Source organism: Daphnia pulex, chromosome 8 (genome assembly GCF_021134715.1).
Source record: "Daphnia pulex isolate KAP4 chromosome 8, ASM2113471v1".
Classification (NCBI taxonomy): Eukaryota; Metazoa; Arthropoda; class Branchiopoda; order Diplostraca; family Daphniidae; genus Daphnia; species Daphnia pulex.
The window spans coordinates 2,779,736-2,804,851 of NC_060024.1; the positions used below are offsets into that span (position 1 = coordinate 2,779,736).

The 25,116-nt window shown below is 40.6% G+C and overlaps 5 protein-coding genes and 2 long non-coding RNA genes across 9 annotated transcripts; 3 read left to right on the forward strand and 4 right to left on the reverse strand.

The window, feature by feature from the left end:
* Positions 1-1,035: 1,035 nt before the first annotated feature.
* On the reverse strand, positions 1,036-7,618 carry LOC124199537 (integral membrane protein GPR155-like). Of its 2 annotated transcripts, XM_046595369.1 has the most exons (18): positions 7,346-7,616; positions 5,833-6,571; positions 5,562-5,681; positions 5,320-5,489; positions 4,750-4,796; positions 4,412-4,657; positions 4,201-4,323; positions 4,049-4,102; positions 3,866-3,933; positions 3,615-3,780; positions 3,394-3,549; positions 3,023-3,318; positions 2,790-2,923; positions 2,412-2,712; positions 2,124-2,349; positions 1,891-2,051; positions 1,644-1,805; positions 1,036-1,566 (listed from the first exon to the last, which is right to left on the reverse strand). In XM_046595369.1, exons 2-18 carry the CDS (start codon positions 5,946-5,948, stop codon positions 1,365-1,367), a joined length of 2,748 nt encoding a protein of 915 aa, XP_046451325.1. In that variant the 5' UTR covers positions 5,949-6,571; positions 7,346-7,616; the 3' UTR covers positions 1,036-1,364. The 2 variants fall into 2 exon arrangements, with proteins under 2 accessions (XP_046451325.1, XP_046451324.1); XM_046595368.1 differs by having other exon boundaries at positions 2,790-3,318; positions 7,346-7,618.
* A 3,614-nt stretch (positions 7,619-11,232) lies between these two features.
* LOC124199452 lies at positions 11,233-11,937 on the forward strand. The gene is made up of 2 exons (XR_006876839.1): positions 11,233-11,480; positions 11,545-11,937. It is a non-coding gene; the product is annotated as an uncharacterized LOC124199452 (long non-coding RNA).
* Positions 11,619-12,778, reverse strand: LOC124199451. Its single transcript, XM_046595268.1, has 3 exons — positions 12,407-12,778; positions 11,969-12,349; positions 11,619-11,909 (listed from the first exon to the last, which is right to left on the reverse strand). The coding sequence occupies exons 1-3, from the start codon at positions 12,689-12,691 to the stop codon at positions 11,778-11,780; spliced, it is 798 nt and encodes a 265-aa protein (XP_046451224.1). The 5' UTR covers positions 12,692-12,778; the 3' UTR covers positions 11,619-11,777.
* Positions 12,779-12,851: 73 nt separating this feature from the next.
* LOC124199450 (heat shock 70 kDa protein 14-like) lies at positions 12,852-15,241 on the forward strand. The gene is made up of 10 exons (XM_046595267.1): positions 12,852-13,072; positions 13,149-13,229; positions 13,298-13,535; positions 13,599-13,800; positions 13,860-14,018; positions 14,083-14,341; positions 14,403-14,618; positions 14,688-14,834; positions 14,899-14,957; positions 15,036-15,241. The coding sequence occupies exons 1-10, from the start codon at positions 13,013-13,015 to the stop codon at positions 15,118-15,120; spliced, it is 1,506 nt and encodes a 501-aa protein (XP_046451223.1). The 5' UTR covers positions 12,852-13,012; the 3' UTR covers positions 15,121-15,241.
* Positions 14,984-17,442, reverse strand: LOC124199449 (ubiquitin carboxyl-terminal hydrolase 37-like). The gene is made up of 8 exons (XM_046595266.1): positions 17,269-17,442; positions 17,027-17,203; positions 16,462-16,965; positions 16,201-16,392; positions 15,958-16,137; positions 15,713-15,895; positions 15,480-15,652; positions 14,984-15,410 (listed from the first exon to the last, which is right to left on the reverse strand). The coding sequence occupies exons 1-8, from the start codon at positions 17,355-17,357 to the stop codon at positions 15,253-15,255; spliced, it is 1,656 nt and encodes a 551-aa protein (XP_046451222.1). The 5' UTR covers positions 17,358-17,442; the 3' UTR covers positions 14,984-15,252.
* Positions 17,443-17,647: 205 nt separating this feature from the next.
* LOC124200377 (MAP kinase-interacting serine/threonine-protein kinase 1-like) lies at positions 17,648-24,854 on the forward strand. 2 transcript variants are annotated; one of them, XM_046596597.1, is made up of 6 exons: positions 17,648-17,723; positions 19,213-19,523; positions 22,867-23,001; positions 23,089-23,186; positions 23,343-24,163; positions 24,229-24,854. In XM_046596597.1, exons 2-6 carry the CDS (start codon positions 19,283-19,285, stop codon positions 24,638-24,640), a joined length of 1,707 nt encoding a protein of 568 aa, XP_046452553.1. In that variant the 5' UTR covers positions 17,648-17,723; positions 19,213-19,282; the 3' UTR covers positions 24,641-24,854. The 2 variants fall into 2 exon arrangements, with proteins under 2 accessions (XP_046452553.1, XP_046452554.1); XM_046596598.1 differs by lacking the exons at positions 17,648-17,723; positions 19,213-19,523 and adding an exon at positions 22,142-22,578.
* Positions 19,822-22,090, reverse strand: LOC124200378. Its single transcript, XR_006877289.1, has 2 exons — positions 21,550-22,090; positions 19,822-20,163 (listed from the first exon to the last, which is right to left on the reverse strand). It is a non-coding gene; the product is annotated as an uncharacterized LOC124200378 (long non-coding RNA).
* Positions 24,855-25,116: the final 262 nt, after the last annotated feature.

Genomic DNA, 25,116 nt, shown 5'->3' on the forward strand with positions numbered 1-25,116 from the left:
GTGCAGCAGTTTTCTCGTCAACTGCTCCACCTAAAATATTCTGATTTTGGTTAAAATGATGGGATAGCAAACCTTTTCAAACCATCACATTTCACATTTTTTAAATTCTCGGCTCAGAAGCTGAGATATTAACCATTGAAATTTTGGAAAAAAATTCCCACACAATTTCTTCATTTTTTGGCCATGTCAGCAGAGAAGCCGGCAAAAAAATTGCCAAATTCCATTAATTTGCCCTTATTGACGGAATTTGGTAATATTTTTTTTTTACTTTGCGTTACCGTTGCTTAGCGTCACACACACCATCTTTTAATCCTCTTTCGCTTCGGAAGGCAAAAATAGTTTCAACTGAACATAGGGGAGAGTGGGGCAATAAGAGTAGTGTGTAAGTTGGCACCCTCCGTTTTTCGTCCTCTTGCGATCGATTTTCATTTTAAAAATGACCTGTTATGGTCTTAACTAATGCGCATCTTTTTTAAAAAATTACTGAAATAATCTAAGTAGTATGGGAACAACGAATAAAATAATTTTTAATCGAGTTGTCCATTTCGTTTTCTTTTTTCTTTTGTGGACTTCCCTAATAACCTAAAAATTTATAAAAAAATAGTTTCAGAAAAATTGATTTTTAAAACCATATTATTGGTTGAAAACGTTAAATTAACAAAGACACCTTTTCTCGGGGCAAATTGTGTTGCTGAGTTAGAGATAGGAGGGAAAATTTTTCGGAAAATTTAGTTCGTGGCGCCATCGCCAGGTGTTCTTTTAGCCCATAAAGAATAACATGGGCCGTTCTACCCCATTTAAACGAAAAATTCGCCCCGTGACTCGTCACACCCCCCTTCATTTTCAAAGTGCTTTTGGTTTTAAACAAATAGATTTGTCATAAACTAAAAATACGCTTCTGATAGCAAATTTTTTCCTCTTTTTTTAAGCCTAGCGGTGATGAAAAATCTTGAAAAATAAAGAAGTGGGGGCTCTCAAACCAAAATCGCGCTAACTAGTACAACTCTCCCCTACTTAAAGCGGTAAAAAAATTCATTAAAAAACATTTCAATCATTCGTTCGCATTCGTTCATGGTTCTACATATGATTACAATAAAAGTTGTCATCAAATTACATCAAATTATATACCTAATTAACATACACCACATCACAGTTTTCAAGTCTATATATCGAATAATGGCAAACTTTCGAACAGTTATAGAAGATTAAAATATTTCGAGTTAAAAATAATAAAAATAAATAACAGATAGTTTTGCATATCGGCAACTGAGAAATGAGAAGGCAACACGTCAAAAAGACATTTACAGCGAAGTAAGACTTGATGAGCTCCTTTTTACGTTATTTCTTTGCAAACACTAGACACATCAATCACACTGGGCAAACGAGTAAAAATATGACTGATCGTGGAAATCTTTTCTTCCATCGACATGGTTGATTATGCCCCCGTCGAGCAAACCTTGCCCGTATTTCTCTGCTTGACTGCGATCGCGCGCCAGGCCCATCAGAAGAAGCCAGTCAACCATTTCATTGCCGCAAAACACATTCCTGTATTCCTTTAGTTGCCACCTAGTTAATCAGTCAATTATAAAATTTCGGCTCCATTATACAAATTTATAAAATTGAAAATTAATTTTTTTACTCACTTGCGATCGCAAACCAAATCACGGATGCATTTGTCCATGTAAAACATCATAAATTGTTCGCAAGTATGATCCACAACTTGCTCATCTCTGCTTTTCTCTTTACTGACTTCTGTCAATGTCAATAAACTAGTTACACCCTTTGCCTTGCTACGCCGCTTCAACCTGTAAGATACCAATAATCATTTTTAGTTCCAGTTTTTTTTTTCAATTTACTTTTCTTTAGCTGGAATTTAGTAAAGAATTTTACCCCGACCAGAATGGGGCCAAAAATCGACGAGGTTCCAAACCGAAAATGACTAAAACAAAAATTCCTTGGCCGAAGTTGAGAGTTTCATCCAGGAAGAGCAACATGACGTAGATGCCCGTCATTTCTTCCATCACCAAAGTCCAGACGCAAACGGCAATACCCTGACATTTTTCAAAATTTAAATTACAGTAGTAGATGGATAAAGATTATGATGAACAAATTTTTCGACATACGACAAACATGGAGAAGCTGAGAGTTAGAAGTAGGCCAACATGTCGAGTAATCTGAAACTCGTCGTCTCGATCACGAACGATTCTGGACTCTTCCGGCTCTGTCAAACGCGACGAACCACCAAACATCATTGGGTACGAATTGTGCGCCGAAGGCGACAAAGCCTTCTGCCCATCGACCGGTAATTCCATTCCGTAATTGAGTGCGTCATCACACGGACTGAATAAACTGATCACGCCCACGGTTAGTACACATGAAACTTTTAAATAATCCTAAGTATAGTTTTATACCTTTCAAACATCAATGCAGAAGATTTGTTGGGTTCGAAATCAGACGGGTCGCCCATGTAAAACGATTCTTGGATGAGCAGTGAGCCTTTGGTCACGTGCTGGCGATGGAAGCTGTCGATGGATGTGGTGCTGGTTCGAGTGCTGCTGCTCGGCGTGCACTGATAAGCGTCGAAAAGGAATTCATTTGGCAAGGAGAGCGAAGTTGAAGAGGAGCAAGTCGACATCCTGCTGCTGACTATCGGCGAAACGATGGCTGGCCGCTTGCTCAATCTCTGTTGCCACACCAAACAGACGACAGTGACTACAGAAAAAAAATTAAGTTTCAATCATTAGAGTTGATAAAAAATTCGTCCGTTCACCATAAGTAGTAGTACTTACCAGTAAAACTGACGATAAGGACGGACGAGGCTACCAGAGCCTGAAGTTTGCCGAACTGGAAATTAGGATTGTCTCCTTCAAGGTGATTGTGAGTGGCGAATGCGCATAAACAAGAAGAAAGCACCACGGGTATTCTGCGTTTGAAATAAAAAATATGACACGATCGTTTGTTTAGTTCTATAAATATCCGTATTAATTTTTTGTGTCGTGTGAAAATAAAATGTATAACAGACCCCCATCCGGCGACGAGGAGAAACGGCCGACAGTTATTGAGGACGAAACTTAAACTTTTCATGCGTAGAAGAAGCAGAGTAACAGATAACAAGGCCGTCCAGATACGGGACCCGAAAACACCGATGGCGAATGTCATGAATTGGACGTGTTTCTTCCACATTTTGTCGCGGCCCAGCGTGTACCAGAGTATGACGCCGACGCAGGCCATACATTGGGTTAGGGTCAGGCACAGAGTGACGAAATGCGGGGCCTTTTTCCATTTCTTGCTGGCCAAGAAGATCACTTGCAAAAAGAGCTATTTGAAAAGTAATAAATAATAAATTTTAATTCATTATTGATTTATTAATTGCCCGTTTTTATAGCGGCCTACCGTGCAAACGAGTCCGACAATGGCGATGCGAATTAAAAACGAATCGAGCAGACTGATGTAATCGGCCGGATTGGCCGACGAGAGTGAAATCATTTTGGAAGAGACGACGCTGATTGGAAGCGAGAAAAATGTTCCGGCCACCATGGCTGTGGCAATCTGTACATTCCGAGTATCCGAATGAGTTATCTTATAAGCAGAAATGATTAATTTCACTCCCATACCATGTCAACGGCCACGTTGTATTGGATAGCGTAGAAAAGAATTCCAGGAGCCGAAGGGAAAGTGCCCAGTAGGAAACCCAGATTGCTCAAGTCCAGTGACGCGTTGGCCGTCAATCCCGGTTCCAAGTGGAGGGTCACTTCACGAGTCACGATCGGCATCACTATACTAAAAATCGGCCGGAAGTGATAGCAAACGCAAAATTCAACGCCAGAAAATTTGATTGGAATAGTTTTTTTATTATTATTCTTACCATTTGACACCGATAAGAATACATGGCACGACGAATTTGGCACCACCCGAACCTTGTGATTTGCCAACCTTCTCAGCAGTTATTGGTAGATCGTATAAAGCAATAAGACGCAAATAAAATAAAAATCAGGACAACCGGAATAAATAAATTAGCATAGGTTTGCTATTTTTTTTCCAGACATACCATTCGTAGACCAAGGGCGAAAAGTGCGGTAGCACTAAAAGCCGAACTTAAGACCTAAATATTTAAATTAGGTTATAACATCAATTTTAATATTCATTGCGATGTATAGAAACTTTGGATTATATTTTTTGGTTTTGTTTTTTTTCATTTACCCCACACAGGTTTTTCAGGATGGCCGGGATTTGGTGATCGCAGAGAAAGTTAACGGCAATGCCCATGACCGTCATCAAGACGATGGGAGTAAACAACATATTTTTCCAAACACTCAAGAAAATCTGTTGCGCATTTTCAAAACATTCGTGAATTTCAATTTTTTTGACATAGAAAACAAAAAGCTATTCGGTTTTGTTTTATTAGATTTACCTTGCAGCCATTGGTTCGGGTTCTTTTGCTGTGGTTTGCGCTGGATAGAGATACGGTGGAAGCCGTGCTGCTCACCTTCCGGCTGATTTGGCTCTCTGAATCGGTGGATGAGTCTGACGTCTGCTGTTGGACGGGCAAAGTTGATGGCTGAGAATTCCTCCGACTTTCTTTGAGCCTTTCGCCCACTTCCATGCAGAGAAAACCCAACGGGTTGAGTAACACCAGCGAAATCGGCGCCATGACGTACTACGCATGTTCCATCAAAATTGTTAATAACATAGGGGGAACGTACCTAATTATTAAAATGGAAGAATAATATGATTTGTTGTCATATTTACCAAATATTTGGCGTATTCTGGGTGGCTATTGCCGTAAACAGCCGCAACTATTAAAAATAATCAAAATCAAATATTGACGTTATTAATTCATATAATAAATGCCGCCCACACATCTTTCATTATCTCCATAAATTCAATAGAAAGGAAAATAAGTCCATGTAATAAAACAAGATTAATTGAACATCAAAAGATTTCATAGAAACTATCTAGTCGAACAGCAGAATGTGCCGGCAACATCTGCGTGACTGAGGCGCAACTTTCCAAGTATTGTTGTGTTATTCGCCATCCATCAGTGAAAGTGAACAGCACAGAAGACCAGCAAAAGATGGACGAAAAGCAGTGAAGCAAGAAAACGAAGAGAAAGAGAAGAGGAAAAAATGAAGTGAAAATGTCTGATGATGGAAAAACCGCGCGTTTTGCCTGAGTGAAATCGCCAAGCGCGGGGCGGAAACCGATTCATTCGTCCGGTTTTTTTTTCGTGATGACGTCACGTCATCCATTCAATCAAACGGTCGACTGTTGTATTGTATATTAAATAAATAAGGAAGAGGAAGCGTATCAAAGACTAACCGATCGGGTAGCCCAGGGCGAAATCGTTGCTCTGCGTGCAGAAAATGGCAAAGAGCCCGGCTTTGGAGAAATTCATCGGTCTGGTCAACAGAAGCGTGAATATAACGACGGCCATAAACACTGCCGCTTTGCTGATCAAAATGGCCATCAGAAACATCCAATTGACTCGGCTGAACATGTCAGTATAAAATCATCATTAACGGGAGTTCAAGTTCATCAGTTCATTATAAAATTCCCATTACCTGAAATCCAGTTCTGCCAGAGCCGTGAAAATGATGCAGGGCAAAGCGAAATTGCCGACAAAAGTGTTCAGTCCTTTGGATTCGATTTGACCGATAATGCCCCACCTGCCACTCAAGTACCTGAAAATATTTTTGATTGTTGGCGGTTGATATGAAATTCAATACACAAAGCAAGGACATTTGTATATGAATGAAATTGGGGGGATTTCTATTTTCTATGCGTGTAGTAGCCTACTACTATATACTCGAATTGAAATGTAGAGCGACATACCCAAGGACGATGACGACGAAGGTTTGCAGTAGAACGGGGTACAAATTCTCAAATTGCAGGACGTCGACATCAATAACGTCCACTTGTTGGTCGACCTGGCTGAAGTTGCTGGCCATTGTGCTGCTGTTTTATATATCGGACGCTATAGCAGTGCAGTTTTCTTTTCAGCCAATGACGTCAAACTCGCAGCCTTGAAATATTTCTTGATTGAAAATGAAAGAGTCTATATTGGTTGTCACTTTCGGACCTAATAATTTCGTTGTCTTTTTGTTTCTTTTCAGAAGTTGCGCTGCGGATAACCGAACTGAGAAATCTCGACCACTTTGATCTCCTAATTCACATCTGGTGCAGAGAGTAGGTCACGGTTGTTTCGACTCGAAAGAGAACCGCAGCAGCAGCACACCGCTCTGTTATATTGTGTTTTAATATTGCTGTTGCTCTCCAACTGCGCTAGCGCGCGTTCTGGATGTTATTTCAAATGACGTACGGAAAGTTTTCTCGCTCTGAATTTCACGTTTTTACGCGGAGGGTAGTAATAGTAGCAGTAGTCAGAGCCAGCAGCAGAGAGGTCATTTGTAACGGAGCGTGTTATAGGCACGTTCCCCGAGTTATAAGAATTGCACGCGCTAACGGACAAACAGCAACGACAAGGTGCGGTTTTGTTTCGGGTGAAACCACAACACGGAGCGCGAGCGCTAATACAAGTCGCGGGGGAAATCCTGTGGATTTATGCGCACTGCTGTAATAACAAAAATGATGGGACCAACGTCATTATAATTATCACATTGTGTTGGCTACATGTAAGTATAGAAATGTATTATCTAACTAAATTATGACAACTGGGATAATCTTTTTTTAAGGGCATTTCTAGAACATCAGGTTATATGTAGCTAAGCTTTAAAGTAATTCGAAAGAAACCTTGAGATTTATGTGTGGGGGTGTCAACTTAAAAAATCTAAGAAATGAGTGGCATCCTTCGAAAAGAAGAATGGGAAAACCCGAAGGTTTGAATTCAAACAACAGCATACGTGAGAGAGCGAAATCAAATATTATATACTAATGGCATTACTAGGCATGTTTGCCTTCATCAAACCAAAGTTGGGAGTTGACACACCCTCGTCCTTGTCCCCAAATGACAATTTTTTGTGATTGTCATGTCAAGTACATCAATAAAATTGGTTTTACATTCAAATTTTGAACAAACATGATGGTGAGAATAAAAGAAACAGTTAATTTTATGTATACCCATGATTCTATTTCGGTGAAATTAACTGCATTTCATTATGCGCTGAGAATAATTTATAAAGTTCCCGAATAAAAATTTATACTTCAAGGGCTAAATTATGCTGGCACCCCCGTTAGCATGAATGGTTATATAACAGATGCAACATTTGGCATCTTCCGTTACTATGCAGAGGTTTGGCATTGATCCGTTTCAAATAAAATACACGTTGACACAATCGCCATGTGACTATTACTATAAAAACTTAATAAAAATTGAATTGACATTTACCGTATAAAATGCGCAGATGCCGGGAGGATATTCAAAATCTATTGCGTCGAACGAAATCACTTGTTGCGCAACCGGAACCACTTTCGTAGTGAAAAACAACTAGCAACAATAATAAAAGGTCTCAACTATGAGGCGTAGGTGTACTGGAAACCGGTATGTATAAGTGTCAGTTTGATTGTCGGTAGCGGTTTGGAGAGTTGTGATCTGGCGGAAGGTTTGTTGACGACTGCCAGCCGTGAGAGGATAGAGACCTGTCCTAGTAGCCCACCTGTTCTGCTGTTGGCCCTTTTACGCCCACGTATAGTCGAGGATAAAATGGATAGCCAAGCCAAACCAAATAGCCTTCGATGCAGCGGAGGGACGATATACTTTTTCGCTCTCAATTGCTGAAGAATATTTTTTTCAAGGTTTACACAAAAAAACGAATTGTTCTATTATCATTCATTGTTATTTTTGCCAATATATTTGATGTGCTGGAAAACCGCATTTAGAGTTGCCAATTGATCGGAAAATCGTCCAAGCGCAACTGTTTCATCTTCTGGCGATTGTCGAGTGAAATTGTATAGAGAAAACTTTGCCAAAAAGGATAACAGCTTATAGTATAAGACTGCACTGGAACCATCAGAAGCCGGAAAGCCACATCGTCATATAAGAGTTTTTGAGTCTAATTGACGTCGGCGTCGTCCAGCCACATTATTATGAGAGAAAGTCTAAGTCTTGCACGCGCGTTATATATTTTCTAGATATCGCGGCTATAAGTTTCGAATGAAAGCTGACGCTTCCGCCCTGTCCATAGTAGTAAATAACCTGAAATTCACTTGCGCAAATTACATTTATTGGCAGATGTGTGTAATATAAGGAAATGGGAAAAACGATGAGTCATTTCATCACCCCCATTAAATATTAGAAAGCAATTTTTTGTCTTATTTTTATATAATATTCGTGATGGGTGAAATTTTCTTTGAATTCGGCTGCCATTGGACGTCCAGCAGGTTTGTAGGTGCTTTCACTTAATGTGTCTATACAGCTGTGCAGGTGTTATCATCACGTTGCATTCGGTGAGAACATTTCGACAAGGTGACGAGAATATTTTATATAAACGCTAGCTGTATCTTCCGTCATGTGAATTGATGATGTTACACGCGGCAGCAGACGGACGAGGGCAATTAATTTGTTTTTTTTTTTTCTTTTCAAGGTGATAAGAATCTTAATTGAGCAACACCGCGGTGATAAGTATAATAATAATGGTTACAGGAAGCAGCAGAAGAAAACGCTGCCGGAATTGACGGAGTTCAAGAACAAGCGGGATGGAAGTGCTGGAATCGTCCGGATATATACAAACTCATTTCGTATCCTCAACCTAGTTTTCTTGGGTCTATATATCTATAAATGAGCACCCCATATACGTCCATTTGCAACATTTCTCCGTTTCCGATTCCTCTCCATGACCTAAATCTGAGATTCTTTTCCCAAAAAATCCGTCTGATGAAAATGTGTAACGAAAAATCCTTCGCGTAAAGGTCTATTTCCCAACTGAGCATTTCCAGCACACCTGCTGTAATCGTGCTGTAGTCAACTGTATCCCATTCAGAAGGAAAGGTTTGAACGTCGTCATCATCAGTTCAAATGAAATGGTGTCAAAGTCACGATGCGATTTAATATACAATCGGATTTTTCTTTTCTGTGCTGCTGCTGCTGCTGCTGTCATTGATGGATAGGATGAAAAAGGTATCATACAAATATAGAGTATACATTTGTTTATTCATCAGCCCCGGGTATAATATTAGGCAACCAGATAAATCATCCGCTAAGTTATCCTTGTGTGTGCTACTGTTAGTCATTTTTCCGATTAGACATAGTCTGACTGTATTATTATTTAATTATTATTTCAAGTTGGCATAGCTTTCTGCTTTCTCTTCGGTGAAAACCCAAATTCATCTTTTGTCAGACGGGCTTATGTGTACGCGGGGGTTTCCTGTGTCGGTTCCCTATTGCTAAATAACGTGTTGCACTATTGCTCGTTGTTTGTACACCGTGTTATTAGTTGGATATAAGGAAACGGTGCGAATGCGCTGCTGGTTCCAGCAACACCGCGGAAGAAATTGTCCGCTCTCTTGAACACTCGCACGGTTACGAAATGTCAGCTTATTTCTTATATCTTATATCTGCGTGTTTTATTTAGCTGTACATATAAAAACATAAAGGTAGAAGGCGTTTGGATATTACGAAATAACGGACGTGTGTTGGAGGTTCAAAAAGAAAAAAACGAAAGGCAAAATTCAACAGGAAAAAGGCGTTTACCATCTATTTTTCATTCGCGCCGTTTTCTATTAAATTTGTAAATGTTTTTTTTTGCATCATCTCTTTGCCCATGTGTATGTGGAAAAAAGGTGGCGATTTATTAAATGCTGGCACACACCAGATTTTCTAATCCGGAGAAAATCAACGTTTATATGATGGGAATTGAGAGAATAAACGTGACAAACATATTTTTATTTTGGTCATTCTCCCTCGGGAGACTTTTATAGAATTCCAAATTTTTCTATCAACCATATCGTACGATTCTTGTCGTTGGGTAAGGTCATTTTGAACAAAAATAAAATCAGTCTCGCTCGATCGATATATGCTTTAGGTCTTTATTTAAGTATAGTAACCACAACATCCTTGTTTGTGTGTTTTTTTCTCCATTGTATGAGAACTGGATTTCCAAGTGTGTATCCTATTTTATTTGTTCGAATCATTCAGTTGTTGTTTTTGGGTCAGAGTAATTTACTTTCAAACAATCGCGCGTATCCAATAGAAGTCTATTATTTGGATATGGAAAAACCGCGGTGCATTGAACTCGGAAAAATGGAGGGAACGACGTCATTCATATACCCACTTCAATTTATGTAATGACAGACCACAGATATATACCTAAATAGCAGCTTCAATTGTATATCTATATATATATATAGGAATACTGGAAGAGAATTACATAAACGACCTACCTCAAACCGCAGACATCTACTTATGAGATCAGTATACCTATTCACATAAAGCATCTGAGAATCCAGCAGCAGACAGCGCTGGGAACTGACTGGCAAGTCAAACTTTCTCTTCGGAAGACAAATGAAATATGTCGCATCCGTCCAACGATGATACTCCCAGCACTAACATCATCAATCTGTCTGAAATATATATACATGTCGTCCTTCGTTCTCATCTCGTTTGCACCCCCTCGCAACCAAACGCATCCCTGTCCTAAATACATATATTTGATATTATCTTAAACGTTTCGAAGAAGAACTTGAATATATATCTATACAAATCTGGAAGGCCAGAAATCTCCACTTCCATCTATTTGCAATAAAAAAAAGGACAGAATTTACGAGGAATGGTTTGAAAAATAGATTTTAACGGTTTTGATTATTAGATTTATGAAAAAATAAAAAAAGTTTTTCAATTATACGAGATGCTGGAGACTGGAGAGAGAGAGAGAGATAAAATTCTTTTTGGTTTCTGATGATATGACCGGGCTGGGTCGCATCAGCTCTGGGTGTTTTCTATTATCTAGACATCTAATAACCGAATTTAAAATTATTTATTCATGTGTATATACGGCTATACGCCCGGAAAAAGCGATGCTGTTGCGAAAAGTTGATTAGCCAAAATGACAAAAGTGGTTTTCTGAGTAGGTTTTGTTAATTTTTTTTCAACTAGCGAAAGTAGATTTCACTTGAACATTTATGTGCACTTCTATTCAGAACCGAGGACAGCGGTGCGTTAACGTAAATATAGCATACGTGGCTACTTGCAATGAGTGGCCTCATTGACCTCCTAGTTATTAGGCAGTTTTCTCTCGTTTTCTAACTTTTCTCTTTTTTTCCAATTTAATTTTCGCCATTTTTGGAAACGATAAAATTTGTGAACGTGCCGTCAAGTTGACGACCTTCTGCTGGTTAGCAGACGAAATTCGTCGGTTTTCTATCGCGTAGAAGGCGGGATTCCTAACATTTCGTTCAACAAATATTTAAAATTTAAAACTTTACTTTAATCGTGTTTTCCCACAGAATTTAAAACAAGGAAAAATTTCGGCGAGAAACATAATGTGGGCATTGTTGACGTGTTTGAGGAAACTGAACTTGTGGCGAAGGTGACATTTTAATCTGCTTACTCAAAGATGCACAATCAATTTTTTTTTAATTTTAATTGAACAGTTAAATCTAAAAAATCTACCAGAAGAACCAAGTGTGGCGGCAAATTTTCATCTTTCCAGCTAGGTTTTGACAGATTTTTTTCTTCTTTATTTTCAATGTTTATTTTTCTGGGTAACAATTTATGTGTTTACAGTGACAGATCTATACACATGACTCTGTCAAGGCTTGCAATACAGTATTCTTGTTTAGGAATGGTTAACTTTTAGTTTAAACATGTGATGATTGTTCCACGCCTACTCTCTCGCCCTTCTGCAGTATTTCTTGTGACCTCCTTTTCCCCAGTGCTCTTGTTGACAAATAGTATTGCAATATGAAACATAACCACAGCAATGATAATTCCCTTCTGACCCACAGCGATTGGAACACTAAAAATAAATTTCAAAATTAACAGGACAGCACAAAAATGAGAACTGCTTTTTCATACCCAAACTTTGGTTTTGATTTTAGCAATAGTATTAGCATGATTTTCCATCAAGATACGAATCGCAGAAGCGTGGCTTTCTCTTTGCGCTTCGTTTTCTTTCTGTTGACTCTTAATTAGTTGTTCTTGTGTATTAATTAGTAGTTCTTGTGTATCAATCTGTTGTTTTTTACTGTCAATATCCTTCTGAAGGGAAGCAATTTTTTCGCTCAAGCTAACAAGAGTCAATGATTTTTCAGAGATCCATTCTATCATAACCTGTTCATAAGTTTTGGTTTGGCTCGCTTTTGGAACTATGGGATCATCTTGATATTCTTGAAGTATCATCAAATCCGGCATAACATTTTCATAGGTTTCAGTTTGGCTCACTTCTGGAACATCAAGCTAAAAATATAAATATGTATAAATAATAATTTTTCGTCAATGTGTAACCTCTCTTACTGGAATTACGAAGATGTTTTGCTCTACCCCCTCATTACTTCCTTTAGCTACAGCAATGGTCTTTTGCAGAATAAGTTTATCTTCCACAAAAAGCTTGAGCTGCTCTTCCACATATTTACTTTCTACATTATACTTCTTGCAATATTCCTGAACAACATTATCTTTCGTGGTGGCCAATTTCCTTTCAATTCTGATCTCTTTAATAACATCCCAAATACGTTGGCAAGTAAGTGGATCTCCTCGCCGACAAACTTTTAGAATTGACTTTGCGTGACTTGTTTCCATTTGTGTTTTTTATTGATCGCAAATCAACACATCGACGTTATTTTTTCGAAGTCTAACTCGAATGTTACTGTGATTTATAGACAACAGTTGCCAGATGGGAAATTTGTTACCTAGAAAAAATATTGTTAAAAAAAATGCCAGAGGCAGCCAGAGGTGGAGAGGCCCAGAGGAGCCTTCTGCTAGTTAGCAGACGAAATTCGTCGGTTTTCTATCGCGTGCACAAGCAGGCGGGATTCCTATCATTTTGCTCAACAAATATTTAAAATTCTCTTAAAACTTTACTTTAATCGGGTTTTCCCACAGAATTTATAATAGGAAAAAATGTCGGCGTATTTTGGCTTACACGTCGGTCGCACCAACTCTTGCGTGTCCGTCTGCAAGGTGAGATTAAAGTTTGAAAGTTAGTTGATCCATGTTGGCTTTCTCAACTTCTGACTTTTTAATTTGGTTTTCTTAGGATGGTAAATCTGATGTTGTTGCTAACGATGCCGGTGATCGAGTTACTCCTTCAATCGTGTCTTTCTCGTCTGAAGAAATTGTAAGTCTTATCAGAATGGAACTTGTCACATTTTCACATCTAATCGAAATCTCACCAATGCATTGTAGGCTGTTGGTTTACCGGCCAAACAAGGCCTCTTCAGAAACATGTCTAATAGCGTTGTAAAATGCAAAGAGCTTTTGTCCTGGAACGGGGAGGAAGAGGAATTGGCCAAGCTGCGGTCCACATCTGTTTGTCCTGTTATTATTAAAAACAAAAAACTGTTTTATGAAGTGGAGGTCGATGAGAAGAAGAAGCAATTCTCTCCTGAAGACATCCTAGTTCACATTTATAGGAAGTTGTATGGTGAGTTATTTGATTTGCTAGGATTTCCGAATAAAGACCCATTCAATTTTTTGGGTTTTTCAGATATTGCAATCCATCACTCAAATGCTGTGGATGAATCGATGAAAGCAGTTGTGAGCGTCCCACTCTCTTTTACATCTGAACAAAGACAAGCCGTGTGGAAGGCCGCCGAGAAAGCCCGTTTTAACATATTGCAAGTGATTAGTGAGCCCGCTGCTTCTCTACTGGCCTACGGTGTTGGTCAGTCCAACAAACACGAAACTTTGTATGTAATCCTACCAATTTTTCCAGCTGGACATAATCAAACGACGATCTTTTGCACAGGTGTTGCTTGGTGTATCGTTGCGGTGGAGCTACGCTGGATGTTTCCGTAGTCAGTGTGCGCGGAGGAATGTACAGCGTCGTTTCTTCACTCCATCGAAAGCAAGGCGGTGACAAGTTCACGGCTCTTGTAGCCAATTACCTCGCCGACGAGTTTCAAAAGTACGTCATTCTTTTGCTTTTTTTTTCCCAAACTTGTTACATAATCGAATTGAATGAATTGCAGCAAATGGAAGTTGGATCCTCGGGAAAGCAAACGCTCTATGTTCAAACTGATGGGGGCTGCCGAAGAATGCAAACACGTGTTATCGACGTTGAACACGGCCCACTGCTTTGTGGAGTCGTTGCACGAAGGAGTCGACTTGAGCGCCAATGTGTCCCGAGCTAGAATAGACATGCTCATCACTCAGCTCTTCCCCGAATACATTGGTCCTATTTCTGAAGCATTGACGCAAGCAAGTCTGACTGCTGCTGACGTTCACAAGGTAATTTGGCTTCTCCGTTGTCAAGTAAAAGACAAATCGATAAATCAAATTTTGACGCTAGGTGATCGTTTGCGGTGGAACGGCTAAAATGCCCAGGCTGCAACAGGCCATCCAGGAAGCACTGCCCAATAGTGAATTATTATCCAACTTGACAGCCGACGAAGTCTTCGCTGTGGGTTGCTGTAACCAAGCCGCTGTGATTGGAGAGCCCTGGGACACGGTGTGTCAGTACAAACAAGTTTCTGTGCCTGCCATCAGCAAAGCTATTTCAGTGCGCGTAAGTAATTTTTAACCGAACAAAAATCCTTTATTGCTGCTTGATTGAAAAATTTTAATTGACAATTAGTGTGGAGACGAAGAGGAGAGTCAAACAACGACGGTGTTTTGCGCTCAAACTCCATTGTCGTCGCGGTTTTCACTTCCCGTTCCACTTGGCAAGAAACATAACGTGGCCATTGTCGACGTGTTTGAGGCAACTGAACTTGTGGCGAAGGTGACATTTTCATCCGATTATTATTGAAAGATGCACAATCAATTTTCTTTTTTTAATTTGACAGTTAACTTTAAAAAATCTGCCAGAAGCACCAAGTGTGGCGGCAAATTTTCATCTTTCCAGGTAAGTTTAGAACAGTTTTTTTTTTCTTCTTTTTAGAATGTTTATTTTTCTGGGTATTAATAATATTCATGTTTACAGTGACGGATCTCTACACGTGACACTGACAGAAAAGATAACGGGGGTTACAACGGCAGCGACAATTGGAACATCAGTCGCAGCATGACCAAAAATAACACAAGTGAGGGGGCAGGCTGAATCGCCTTTAATTAGGGTTCAAGGATAATTGCAACGCCGTTTGACTACTGTATCCTATCACATTCGATTAATAAACACTAAGAAAATAACATTTTTTGTTTTAATCTTGGAACCTGCATTGGTGGACGTAAAAATACACGTAGGCCGGTTCACCATCGACAGATTCAATTTCATCTTCAATCGAAACAGTTAAGACGGACATATCGTCGTAACAGCGCCAAACACCATCTTCACAGTAAACATGAGAAACATAATGACCTGAAAAAAAAATTGAAATTAAAAAACCGAAAAATTAACAATCAAAATTTCAAAAAAAAACAAACAAACCAGAGTTTTTAGAGCGGCCAATGTGAACAATTTGAGCAGCCAGGGTGTACTCACTAGGCAGCTGACTTTCCAGGTTTTCCAGGAACGGTCGAATATCTAACACTTGGGGTGGAACGATGTGCTTTGCCAATTTTGCTTCTTTCGAGAAACGATTCACCGACATTATGAGCTTGCTAAATAATAAAAGGGTGAATTAGACACAGCACGAGACGGACATGACGGGCCAACGATACCTTGGAAGTGTCCTGAATTTCGAGCTGATCTTCGAAGTGGTCGCCTTACAACTGCTGCACGCCAGTTCACGTTCCTCTTCCGCCATGTAATCCTCCAAACATTGCTCTAGGTTACGTGAATCTTTCGGCATGGGCAGGCAGATTGACGTGTGTTTCTGGGCACGTTTTTTCTTCTTGCCGCACCTAATAACCCCGAAATTTAGTCAAATCGATACAGGAATTTATTTTTAAAAACGTAAAATTACGCAGTGCAATGGACCACTTCAATCATTTCACATTCAAAATGGGATTCAACTGGATTGATTGGCCCAGCTGGCAAAGCCAATTTCAAATGCTCGATCAGCCTGATCAGGAACTCACTGGCATCTTGCTGCTCACGGACTGAATAGCTCGGATGAAGCATCCACAAATTCTTGACAAGATCTCTGCAAAAAACAAATACATTTATGAAGACATATTGATAATGGACACCACGTAACACTACTTACTCGTTTATTTTATCCACTTCAATGGGCAAACCTTTCTTCCGTGCGGTTATCATGTTGGCCAACAAGGAAGCAAAGTGTGGCAAGTTTTCAGTGCCTTCGAAAGCCGTAACCAGATCATCAGTGAAGCCGGGAAGAGCAAACAAGGCTTGGAGGGTTGCATTGACGTAACACGTGTTGTCAATATTCCTGAGGCTGTGTTCAAAATTTGCAAAGTAAGTTTTTTTGCAAGATATTTTAAAAAAGAAAAACGTTAAAACGAACCCGATATCGTAAGGTGGATATGTAATCGTTGGATCACTGAGAATGTAAGGTCGGCTCCTGGTCCAAGGACGCTCATGGGAGGTTTGAGAATCAGACCCGGTTAATTCGTCAACAGTAACAAGCGAGGGTATGGGAGAAACATTGAGATTTTGGACAGGTGAAGGAGATCGGGAAAGTGACTTGGTTTGCTTGTTGTAGAAGCTTTTTACAGGGATGGTACTAGTGGAATTTGTTTCAACACAAGCTTTGTTGTCCTCGTCTTGTTCATCTTCAGGGCGAAAGAACCTTATTCTCTTACGAACACTTGTGTGGGTGGTCAACTTGTTTTCCTTGCTTTTTTTCTTAGAATTGTCGAAAAGGTTGTAATAACGACAGTCACGATTATTGCATGGAATGAGGGCATCTTCAAACAATCCCTCTGTATGTTTGTCCTTGTGCAACAGACACAAATTTTCAAGGGATAGTTTATCATCCAACGAGGAATTCCTAGAGAAGTCTGGCATCCTATATTTGCACAAATTCTTTATTAATAAGGAGAAAGGTTACGTAATGAAAGTATTTGTACTTTGACTGCTTGGGAGTTGACGTAGCTTCAGTTGAAGTGCCTTCTAAAATTTCAGTAATTTCATCTTTCTGGGAAGATTTTGATCTCAAATTATACGAGTTTGCTGTGGTAAAAATGCTGACATAATTTGGTAATTGAGATGAAGAGGTTTTTTCTACTGACAAATCTTCCTCTGAACTAATATCCAAAAAAGTTATTTCTCAAAAAGTATGTACACGAATTGTTAACATGAATATATTTACGTCAAGGAAGTTGCTGCACCTTGCCGTTTTAGTAAATCAAACAAATTTTCCTGTTTTTTTTGTCTTTGATACAACAAGGGAATAGGCATTTCTTTTGAGACATGAAAATTGAATTCAAAATCCACATGGACTGCTTACGTTTGGCGACTGCTACTAAAACAGCTGGATAACAAGTTAACAACACAGTTGCGAGCTTTCATCACGAAAATTAATATTCTTCTTTTTCAGAGCAAAATAACGCTGCTAAATACTTGAAATTAATAACCATGTCAAATAATTTAAATATAAATATAAAACATTTCCGTTTAATAAAGTAATTTAAAAAAATAGATATCGATTTCAAGTTAAGTATCGATACTGACAGACCGATATTGATATATGAACATTTTCCCTTGTTAAGGACTTAGTGGCCAGAGAGTGGGCGAAGGCGGTAGCGTGATCGGGGAGTGTGCAAGGTGAGTTTGTTTTTATTATTATCAAAACAGTTTTGAATCAATGCAAACAGTCTCGGTGATGGCAGATAATAAAGTCAGATAGGGGTACGAGCATATTTGGTCAGTTGTCACGAAGCATTTGATGACCATTGTGTCATTTTCATTGACAGTTGGGAGAGATAGTGTGTGTGTGTGGCGTCTCAGTTGTAAGCGTTTTTTCGGGGGGTAAACAAAGAGATCTCCCAAACTCTGATAGAATAGCCGATTCGCCAACGGGAAAATACTTTGTTGTTGTGTTCTATTATCCAACCATCGAGGTGTGTGTAGTAGTAGTCGGGTTGAGGGTTCATTGGCACCTTTTGGCTTTCTTTTTCTTGATTGCAATGTTTAATTTTTATTTTATGAGCCTCTCTGCTCGTTACCTCGAGGGTTTCGCTACTTTAAATATTATAGAGGCACCCAAGGCCTTTGCCCATTTCCCCCAAAAATAATGTCTTGATTTTTCCTGTGAAATAGGATGCAGCATTGAAAGAGGAGAGAGAGAAATCAGTGGTCGTTGACTCTTATTTCGGTTAATTTGAACGCATCAGCTCGCCTATGAAATTCTCACGGGTGTCTCGTTAGACGTAAGGAGGGGGGGGGGTTCGCCAAGGTGACGAATACTACACACGAAATCAAAGACTAGGATTCATAAAAAGAGAGAAACATTTCAAAAGCCGTGACCCATATTACGGTCATTCGTCCGAATTTACTAGCTGCGACGACCGGTGTTGTGTCGCGCTCAGGTTTTTCTGTGTCTTGGGCGTTGGTGGGGTTGTTGGCCGTCAGATGGCATTCCACGCCACGAGAATTTGCTAGAATGAATTATAAGCCGGCCGGGGCCCCGAATTGCGCGTTCTCGATTGTTCTCGTTGACTTGGCACCTTTTTTCAATGTTTTTCTGGAAACATCATCTAATTCTACAAAAGCACACACACACACAAACTGTTGGATTTCGGAGAAAGTAGATGACGTAGTACGACGCCGTGATTGCCATATTAATTTGTATTGGGTATGAAATTTCGCAAGAGTTTTGACGCATGGCGACTATAGATGTTTATTTAACGTGTGCTAAAGTCAAAGTCGAAAAGTTTTGTTTTGGCTCCAAGGGATCGAGGCCATCAACGGTCTTTTTGGCGATATCAGATAACTTGTATATCCCCCACTCGCCAAAATGACTTTGCATGAGATTTAATTACAGAAACGTCAAGACGCGAGAAATGGATACATGTTTGATGCTGCGCAGTTGCCGAATAATCACGGCGAGACAAATAAAAACCTGGTTTTATTATTCAGTGTAAAAGAAAGAAAGAAAACCGGTCTAAACTGTGTGCGGTTGACCTTCCCAAAAGATTCCGTACGATCTTGCACGCATTTCAGACCTTTCTCCGATTATCTTACACATAGCCAGGAGGTCTTTTAAATCTAAAATAATGAACTGTTAACAAATCTTTTTATTTTCAAAAAATAGGATCAGGTGCGCGATCCAAGCTGCTGCTGCCTCAAGTTCGTTTGTGTGTTGTGACACGCATCCGGAAGAAATGGGTGAAGAGATATCTGCCAGCCAGCGGATACGTCACCAGCAGTCGGTGAGATTCGCCACGTTGGAAATTGCTGCTGAGGTGCCCACATCCCATCCACCACCACCCACTCAGCAGCTCCTCTACTCTCCTCGTTGCGTGCCCATCAAATCGGCGTTGAAACATTCCTCCTCGTCGTCGTCTGCTGCTTCCGGATCGACCGATTCCGGATTCGCCGGCTCCGCCTTTGCCGACAACGAAGGTGAGTTGTCATTATTTTATTTGTTGTAATGATTGGATAAATTGTCCCTAGTTGTTGTTGTTGTTGTTGTCGTGATTGAGAGAGTACAAACTGGTACGGCTCGGTAGAATGCCAACCAATTCGGGTTTTATAAATTATGCGCGTTGGTTATTCATTGCTAGAAGCCCTCTAGTCCTTATTTGGCAGTTGCCAAGGGCGTTTCAAAGTCGCCATTAAAATAAAGATATATACATTTACATAAAAATAAAATACCCAAAAAGGTTTTTAAAAAGAAAGAAAGAAAATGGAAACTCTCGGCCAGAGTAAAATAACCTGCGGGTGTATTAAATAAAAATGCAACAAGTGGATCAGAAGTGCGACGAGTCCGCCGAGCTAAATAGAAGAAGGTGACCTTCACCAACTGGGCAGTTGAGGCGAATATAAAAAGGGAAAATGAATGAAGAGAGTAAAAAGAAGAATGTGCGTATGAAGCGAATAATATAATAAAAATCTAGGCAAAAGACGGGTGAAGGTTAAATCTTCTAGATGAAATTTTTCGGTTGTTGTTGTTGTTGGGCTGTGGAACGCCTTCCGGCTCCCGATGCTCTTCAAATGTCCTACACTCACGCCGACCGGCTTGTTGTTGTTGTTGTTTTCGCTTCTATGGGAAAAAATAATAAAAGGAAAAAGAAAAAAATTGTAAATCAATTTGCCGCAGGGCCTGATAACGTAACTCTAGGCAATTAAGTTATGTCACTCGTGCCTTTTTGGCTCGAGACGTGAAACGTGTGCTGTAGCTAGGCGAAATTTATAAACCCGTGAACTAATTCAGTCTAAAAATAAATCATAAAAAGGATCTGTGTACTGGCGAACTGCGCGCCAAACGAACTCGGTTACCTCATAACAATTTATTTAAAAAAGATAAAATGGCGCAGACAATATTTTTCTGGCACATAAATATTTTGCAGTACAAAGTTTTCTATCTTTATCCTCTCTCATTTTCGGGGTTGGAATAACAAAATATTTATTTTGATTTTGGCCGATTGCCTTTTCGCCATTTTGACTTTTTCGCCGGCAGCAGCCATGCACCAGGATGCCCCGCCATGGCAACGGACTGTCTGGTCGAGTTTCCTGATTCATCAACACACTCGGCACGACTAATAGACAACACACACGTGTTTTAATAAATAAGAAATGATGATGCACGCATAACGTGACTCATTTTTTTGTCCACCGACTGGCAAATAGAGTGATACACACACACATGTGTGTGTGTCATTTGAGTCATCTGACAAGAGATTTGCATTAAACGACTAAATAGAAAATAAAGGCCTTGAAAATTAACATAGGGAAGCTGTTTAGTTTGATTGAATGCAAAGTTGATGTTTATAAAATATCGCCTTTTTGCAACTGTCACAGCTGTTCGCCTTTAGGCTCCCGACGTCCTCGAACGTTTCCTTAATATCGTCGAGACGATCACGTGACGGTTGAAAATTCGCCCACCCCAAACGCCCCTATAAAATAATCCCAAAAAACTCGCCAAGAAAATAAATCGGCGTCTTGGAAGAGAAAGACCTTGGTTAACAATCTATTAAAAAAAACTAAACATTGGACAGAGGAGGGGTGGTAAGATTAAAAGAAAGAAAAATTTTTTGATGTAACGAAACTGCGCAGTTTTTCGCGCCCGACGTCGGTATGGAATTACCAACACACACAAAAGCGCGTGCGCACCAAGTCGGGAATGGGACCGGAACTCGTCGACAGCGGCCATCTTTGATTCAAGATGGCTGCGCCCATGCATCTCCCAAACAAAGGAAACAAATAAGGTGGGGTATACGTGTCTGAGCGCACGTTGAAAACAGACCACGCCGTTTGTTTTTGTCTGGGGGGGGGGGGGGTGGGGGTGGGAGAGAAAGTTTCATATACGAGGAGGAGGAGAAGACTTTGAAATAAAACTAAAATTGGTGGTTGATTAGATAACCTCCTTTTTTAAAATTCTTTTTGTTTTTTAAATATTTTTTGAAGTTTGGGCAATTGACGTTTTTACCTGGGCAGTCCTTGAAGGTGTTGATGTTGTTTGTTTAAGTACCAGATTACGTATTCTGATGCAAATGAAGTTACTACCAAATTGCATCAGCCGTTGTCATATACATTTTTGAAGGTGATTTCAAAGTCATCAGACATTAGAGCCCCCCTTCTGGTCCGGTGGACCACACGCCAGGGAATTTTAATTTAAAAAATAAAAAAGATTTTGGAAAAAAAGACTGTGAAAACAATTTGTTTAAGCAACTGCGTACATCCGCCTAATGGGAGGCAAGGAAGTGGCAAGACCTTCCGCAAGGGCAATTGTTATCGATAGTATTACCTCACCCAATCTACGCAATACGGGCAGAGAATCGTAAACATCATTTAAAAGAAAAATATTGAATTGAAATGCATTTAAAAAACCTGGGAGAGGAAAGAAACAAAAATTTGTTGACAAGTTTTTAAGAATGAAAGGAACGGGTAGATAAGAATCTCGGTTCCCTCTTTTGTTTTTTGTTTTGATGGAAATTGAACCACCAGAGGGCCGACCACGTTGTCAGTCGTCCGCCATGATGTGTTGTGGAATGACTGCGCAGTTGGGAAAAGGGTATAGATGTCGCCCATGCATAGCTGTGGATGGTGTGATGATTAGGCTCCTCCCCTGTTCTTTCCTGTGTAAGCCCCTCCCTCCCTTCCAACTCAGCCGAGGGGGATATATAGAGGACCCAGGTGCAGCCTCGTGTCTGTGTACGCGTTAGTATTAGTCCGGCATGCGAGAGAAGAGGGTGAAGAAAGAGACGAACGCGGGGCAGGGTCCACCACTAACACCAGCCACATTGGACGAGTTTGAAACTTGTCTTATTCATCGACAGAGATAAAAGTTGAGAGGCTGATTTATTGTTTCATTGAGGAAAAAGGAAATTTCCAAGTCAAGTTTAGCTTCAATGAGCTACGAGTCCCGTTCAGTCAACGAGTCAGTGCCACATCCCTTTGTTGTCCAAATCAGCTGTGAAAATGGTGGAAAAGTACGGCGACGATAGTTCAGATAATGGTAAGACATCTTTGCACATTGGGTCGTGTGTGTTATTGATTTGTGTTTCGCCTCAACATGGGCGTGTTATAACTGCCATGTTTTTGCAAGTGTGTGTGTGAGGGGGGTGTCAAGTGTTTTTGTTGCGCACATCTTTCCCCCCTTTTTTCGCCATCTTGTCTAGTGAAAACAGGTTTAGAGGTGACTGACCCAAAGTGTGTGTGTGTCTGGGTTTGATTTGTCTGTTGTATAATTTTAGCCTAGCGTGTGTTGTTGCCAGTTTATTTATGAATGTTGATGATTGTGCAGGCGAGGGCGAGAACGACATGGTCGTGTTGGCCGCTGACCGTCAGGCGGCCATCCAGCGTCAAAAGGAGGAAGCCAAGAAACGTCGAAGGAAGAAGAAACGGACTGGATCCAGTCTCTTCGCCTCTACTTTTAATGGTAACAATTTATCTTTAAAATATCATTTTTCTGTCTCGTTGCTGTGTGAAACCGGCTCAAATCTAAATTTAAATTTCTCTATCCTAGAGCTCTACAGACTTACGGGCGAGTTTTTGGGGCAAGGCGCTTACGCTTCGGTTCAAACCTGCGTCAACATATGGACCGATGTCGAATATGCTGTCAAGGTAATTTATTTTTTTATTTTTTTCTACTAGATTTACTCACTTGAAACAAGAAAACTGGTTATTGACCCCCTTATCCTTGACACATAGCAATAATCCTGAAAAAGTGAAAGTACGAAACCTAAATAGTTTATTTATTGGTTTGTTGCCCTTTTACAGATAATCGAAAAAGTGCCGGGCCATAGCCGCGATCGCGTCTTTAAAGAAGTGGAGACTTTCCACCACTGCCAGGGACATCCCAACATAATCCAGCTGATTGAATTTTTCGAAGAGGAGGACCGTTTCTATTTGGTTTTCGAGAAGATCCTGGGCGGCCCGTTGCTGTCGCACATTCAACGGCGTGTCCACTTTACCGAGCACGAAGCCAGTCTGGTGCTGCGTGACTTGGCCGCCGGCCTGCAGTTCCTCCACAAGAAGGGGATCGCCCACCGAGACCTCAAGCCGGAAAACATCCTTTGCGTCTATCCCGACCGTCTGACGCCGGTCAAGATCTGTGATTTCGATCTCGGTTCGGGCATCAAGTTCAACTCGAACCTCAACTCGCCCATCTCTACGCCGGAATTGCTCACACCAGTGGGCAGCGCCGAGTTTATGGCTCCAGAAGTCGTCGATGCTTTTGTCGGCCAGATGATCAACGGATATGACAAGCGATGCGACCTCTGGTCGCTCGGCATTGTCATGTACATTTTGCTCTGCGGCTACCCGCCATTCTACGGCCATTGCGGAGCCGATTGCGGATGGGAGCGCGGAGAGGCTTGCCAATCGTGCCAGGGCCTTTTGTTCACCAGCATCCAGGAGGGACGTTACGAATTTCCCGATCGTGAATGGGCTCACATCTCGCAAGAGGCCAAGGATCTCATCCGCGGTCTGTTGGTCAAGGAGGCACCACGTCGTCTCTCTGCTCAATCCGTGCTGGAACATCCCTGGGTCAAGAACGGCGGACCTCGCACTCCCCTCATCACCCCTCAAGTCATTCGCAGGTAAATTTCTTTTTTCTATTTTGAATTTTTTGAATTATAAACTTAAATTTACTTTATTTAAATAGGAATAATAGTGCTCGAGAGCTGTCGGTGTTTGCCGAAAGTGCCATGGCCGTCAAGCGAGTGGTGATGCAACATTTCAGCATGAATTTAGCTTTGGAAGCCCGTCTGAGGAGCCTGGATGAAGATTCCGGATTGGGTCACGAACCCGAAGTCATCGAGATGGATGTCGACAGTCAATCGGTGGAGGACGACACCATTCAATTTGGTCATTTGTCGTTGGATGCCGATGAGGAGAACAGTGTCGTCGTTCCTGTCAAATCGTCGATGAGCAGCGCTTCGATGGATGCACGCGGCGGTGGTGAATCGCGCAAGAAGGTGACGTTCGGTCTGGCTCCGCCAACCGGATCGCGACTGGCTCAGAGACGTTTAAAGTCGTGTCTTAGTCTCGACGCTTTGACTCCCAACGGCAATTGAGACAGACTCTTTTTGACTTGTCGACGAGCGTCTATTTACAACAACAACCATGATTATTTGCGGAATGACTTTCTCTCTACTAACCCAATGTTTCAGTTATGATTTTTTTTTCTCGTCTTAATTGCTGCTTCCATCACCTCTACAAAACCAACAAAAAAAAAATAACTACTTTTGTAAATATTTTGTAAATATGAAAAAAAAAACTTTGAGTGAGCTTTTTTAGTTTTATCGTTTTTCCACTTTGATTAATCGCTTGGCGGAAGAAAAAAAAAATATTTTAGTCCTCGTATAAATTCACCGTCCAAAAAAATTTCGATTGGAAAACCACAAATGCAAAAACCGTAAAAAAAATCAACTTTTTTCTTCTTCCTCCCCAACCCTCCTTTTCCCCTCGAGTGACTCAGGTTTCAATTGGCTCGGACGATAAGGGGGTAACAAAACAAAATTTGTATGAATCGTGGACACAATGTCTTAGA

Excerpts from the sequence above, each read along its gene's own strand:
- LOC124200377 (XM_046596597.1), top strand. The coding sequence starts at position 19,283 with ATGGGTGAAGAGATATCTGCCAGCCAGCGGATACGTCACCAGCAGTCG. Across the intron at positions 19,524-22,866 it reads CGCCTTTGCCGACAACGAAG|GCGAGGGCGAGAACGACATG; the intron begins GTGAGTTGTCAT and ends ATGATTGTGCAG. Across the intron at positions 23,187-23,342 it reads ATGTCGAATATGCTGTCAAG|ATAATCGAAAAAGTGCCGGG; the intron begins GTAATTTATTTT and ends GCCCTTTTACAG.
- LOC124199537 (XM_046595368.1), bottom strand. The coding sequence starts at position 5,948 with ATGGCCAGCAACTTCAGCCAGGTCGACCAACAAGTGGACGTTATTGAT. Across the intron at positions 5,490-5,561 it reads CTGGCAGAACTGGATTTCAG|CCGAGTCAATTGGATGTTTC; the intron begins GTAATGGGAATT and ends TGACATGTTCAG. Across the intron at positions 1,806-1,890 it reads TTGGCCCCATTCTGGTCGGG|GTTGAAGCGGCGTAGCAAGG; the intron begins GTAAAATTCTTT and ends GGTATCTTACAG.
- LOC124199449 (XM_046595266.1), bottom strand. The coding sequence starts at position 17,357 with ATGCCTATTCCCTTGTTGTATCAAAGACAAAAAAAACAGGAAAATTTG. Across the intron at positions 17,204-17,268 it reads GGTGCAGCAACTTCCTTGAC|TTCAGAGGAAGATTTGTCAG; the intron begins GTAAATATATTC and ends TTTGGATATTAG. Across the intron at positions 15,896-15,957 it reads GAAGTGGTCCATTGCACTGC|GTGCGGCAAGAAGAAAAAAC; the intron begins GTAATTTTACGT and ends CGGGGTTATTAG.
- LOC124199450 (XM_046595267.1), top strand. The coding sequence starts at position 13,013 with ATGTCGGCGTATTTTGGCTTACACGTCGGTCGCACCAACTCTTGCGTG. Across the intron at positions 13,073-13,148 it reads CTTGCGTGTCCGTCTGCAAG|GATGGTAAATCTGATGTTGT; the intron begins GTGAGATTAAAG and ends TGGTTTTCTTAG. Across the intron at positions 14,835-14,898 it reads CAACTGAACTTGTGGCGAAG|TTAACTTTAAAAAATCTGCC; the intron begins GTGACATTTTCA and ends TTAATTTGACAG.
- LOC124199451 (XM_046595268.1), bottom strand. The coding sequence starts at position 12,691 with ATGGAAACAAGTCACGCAAAGTCAATTCTAAAAGTTTGTCGGCGAGGA. Across the intron at positions 12,350-12,406 it reads AAAACATCTTCGTAATTCCA|CTTGATGTTCCAGAAGTGAG; the intron begins GTAAGAGAGGTT and ends TTATATTTTTAG. Across the intron at positions 11,910-11,968 it reads AAATCAAAACCAAAGTTTGG|TGTTCCAATCGCTGTGGGTC; the intron begins GTATGAAAAAGC and ends ATTTATTTTTAG.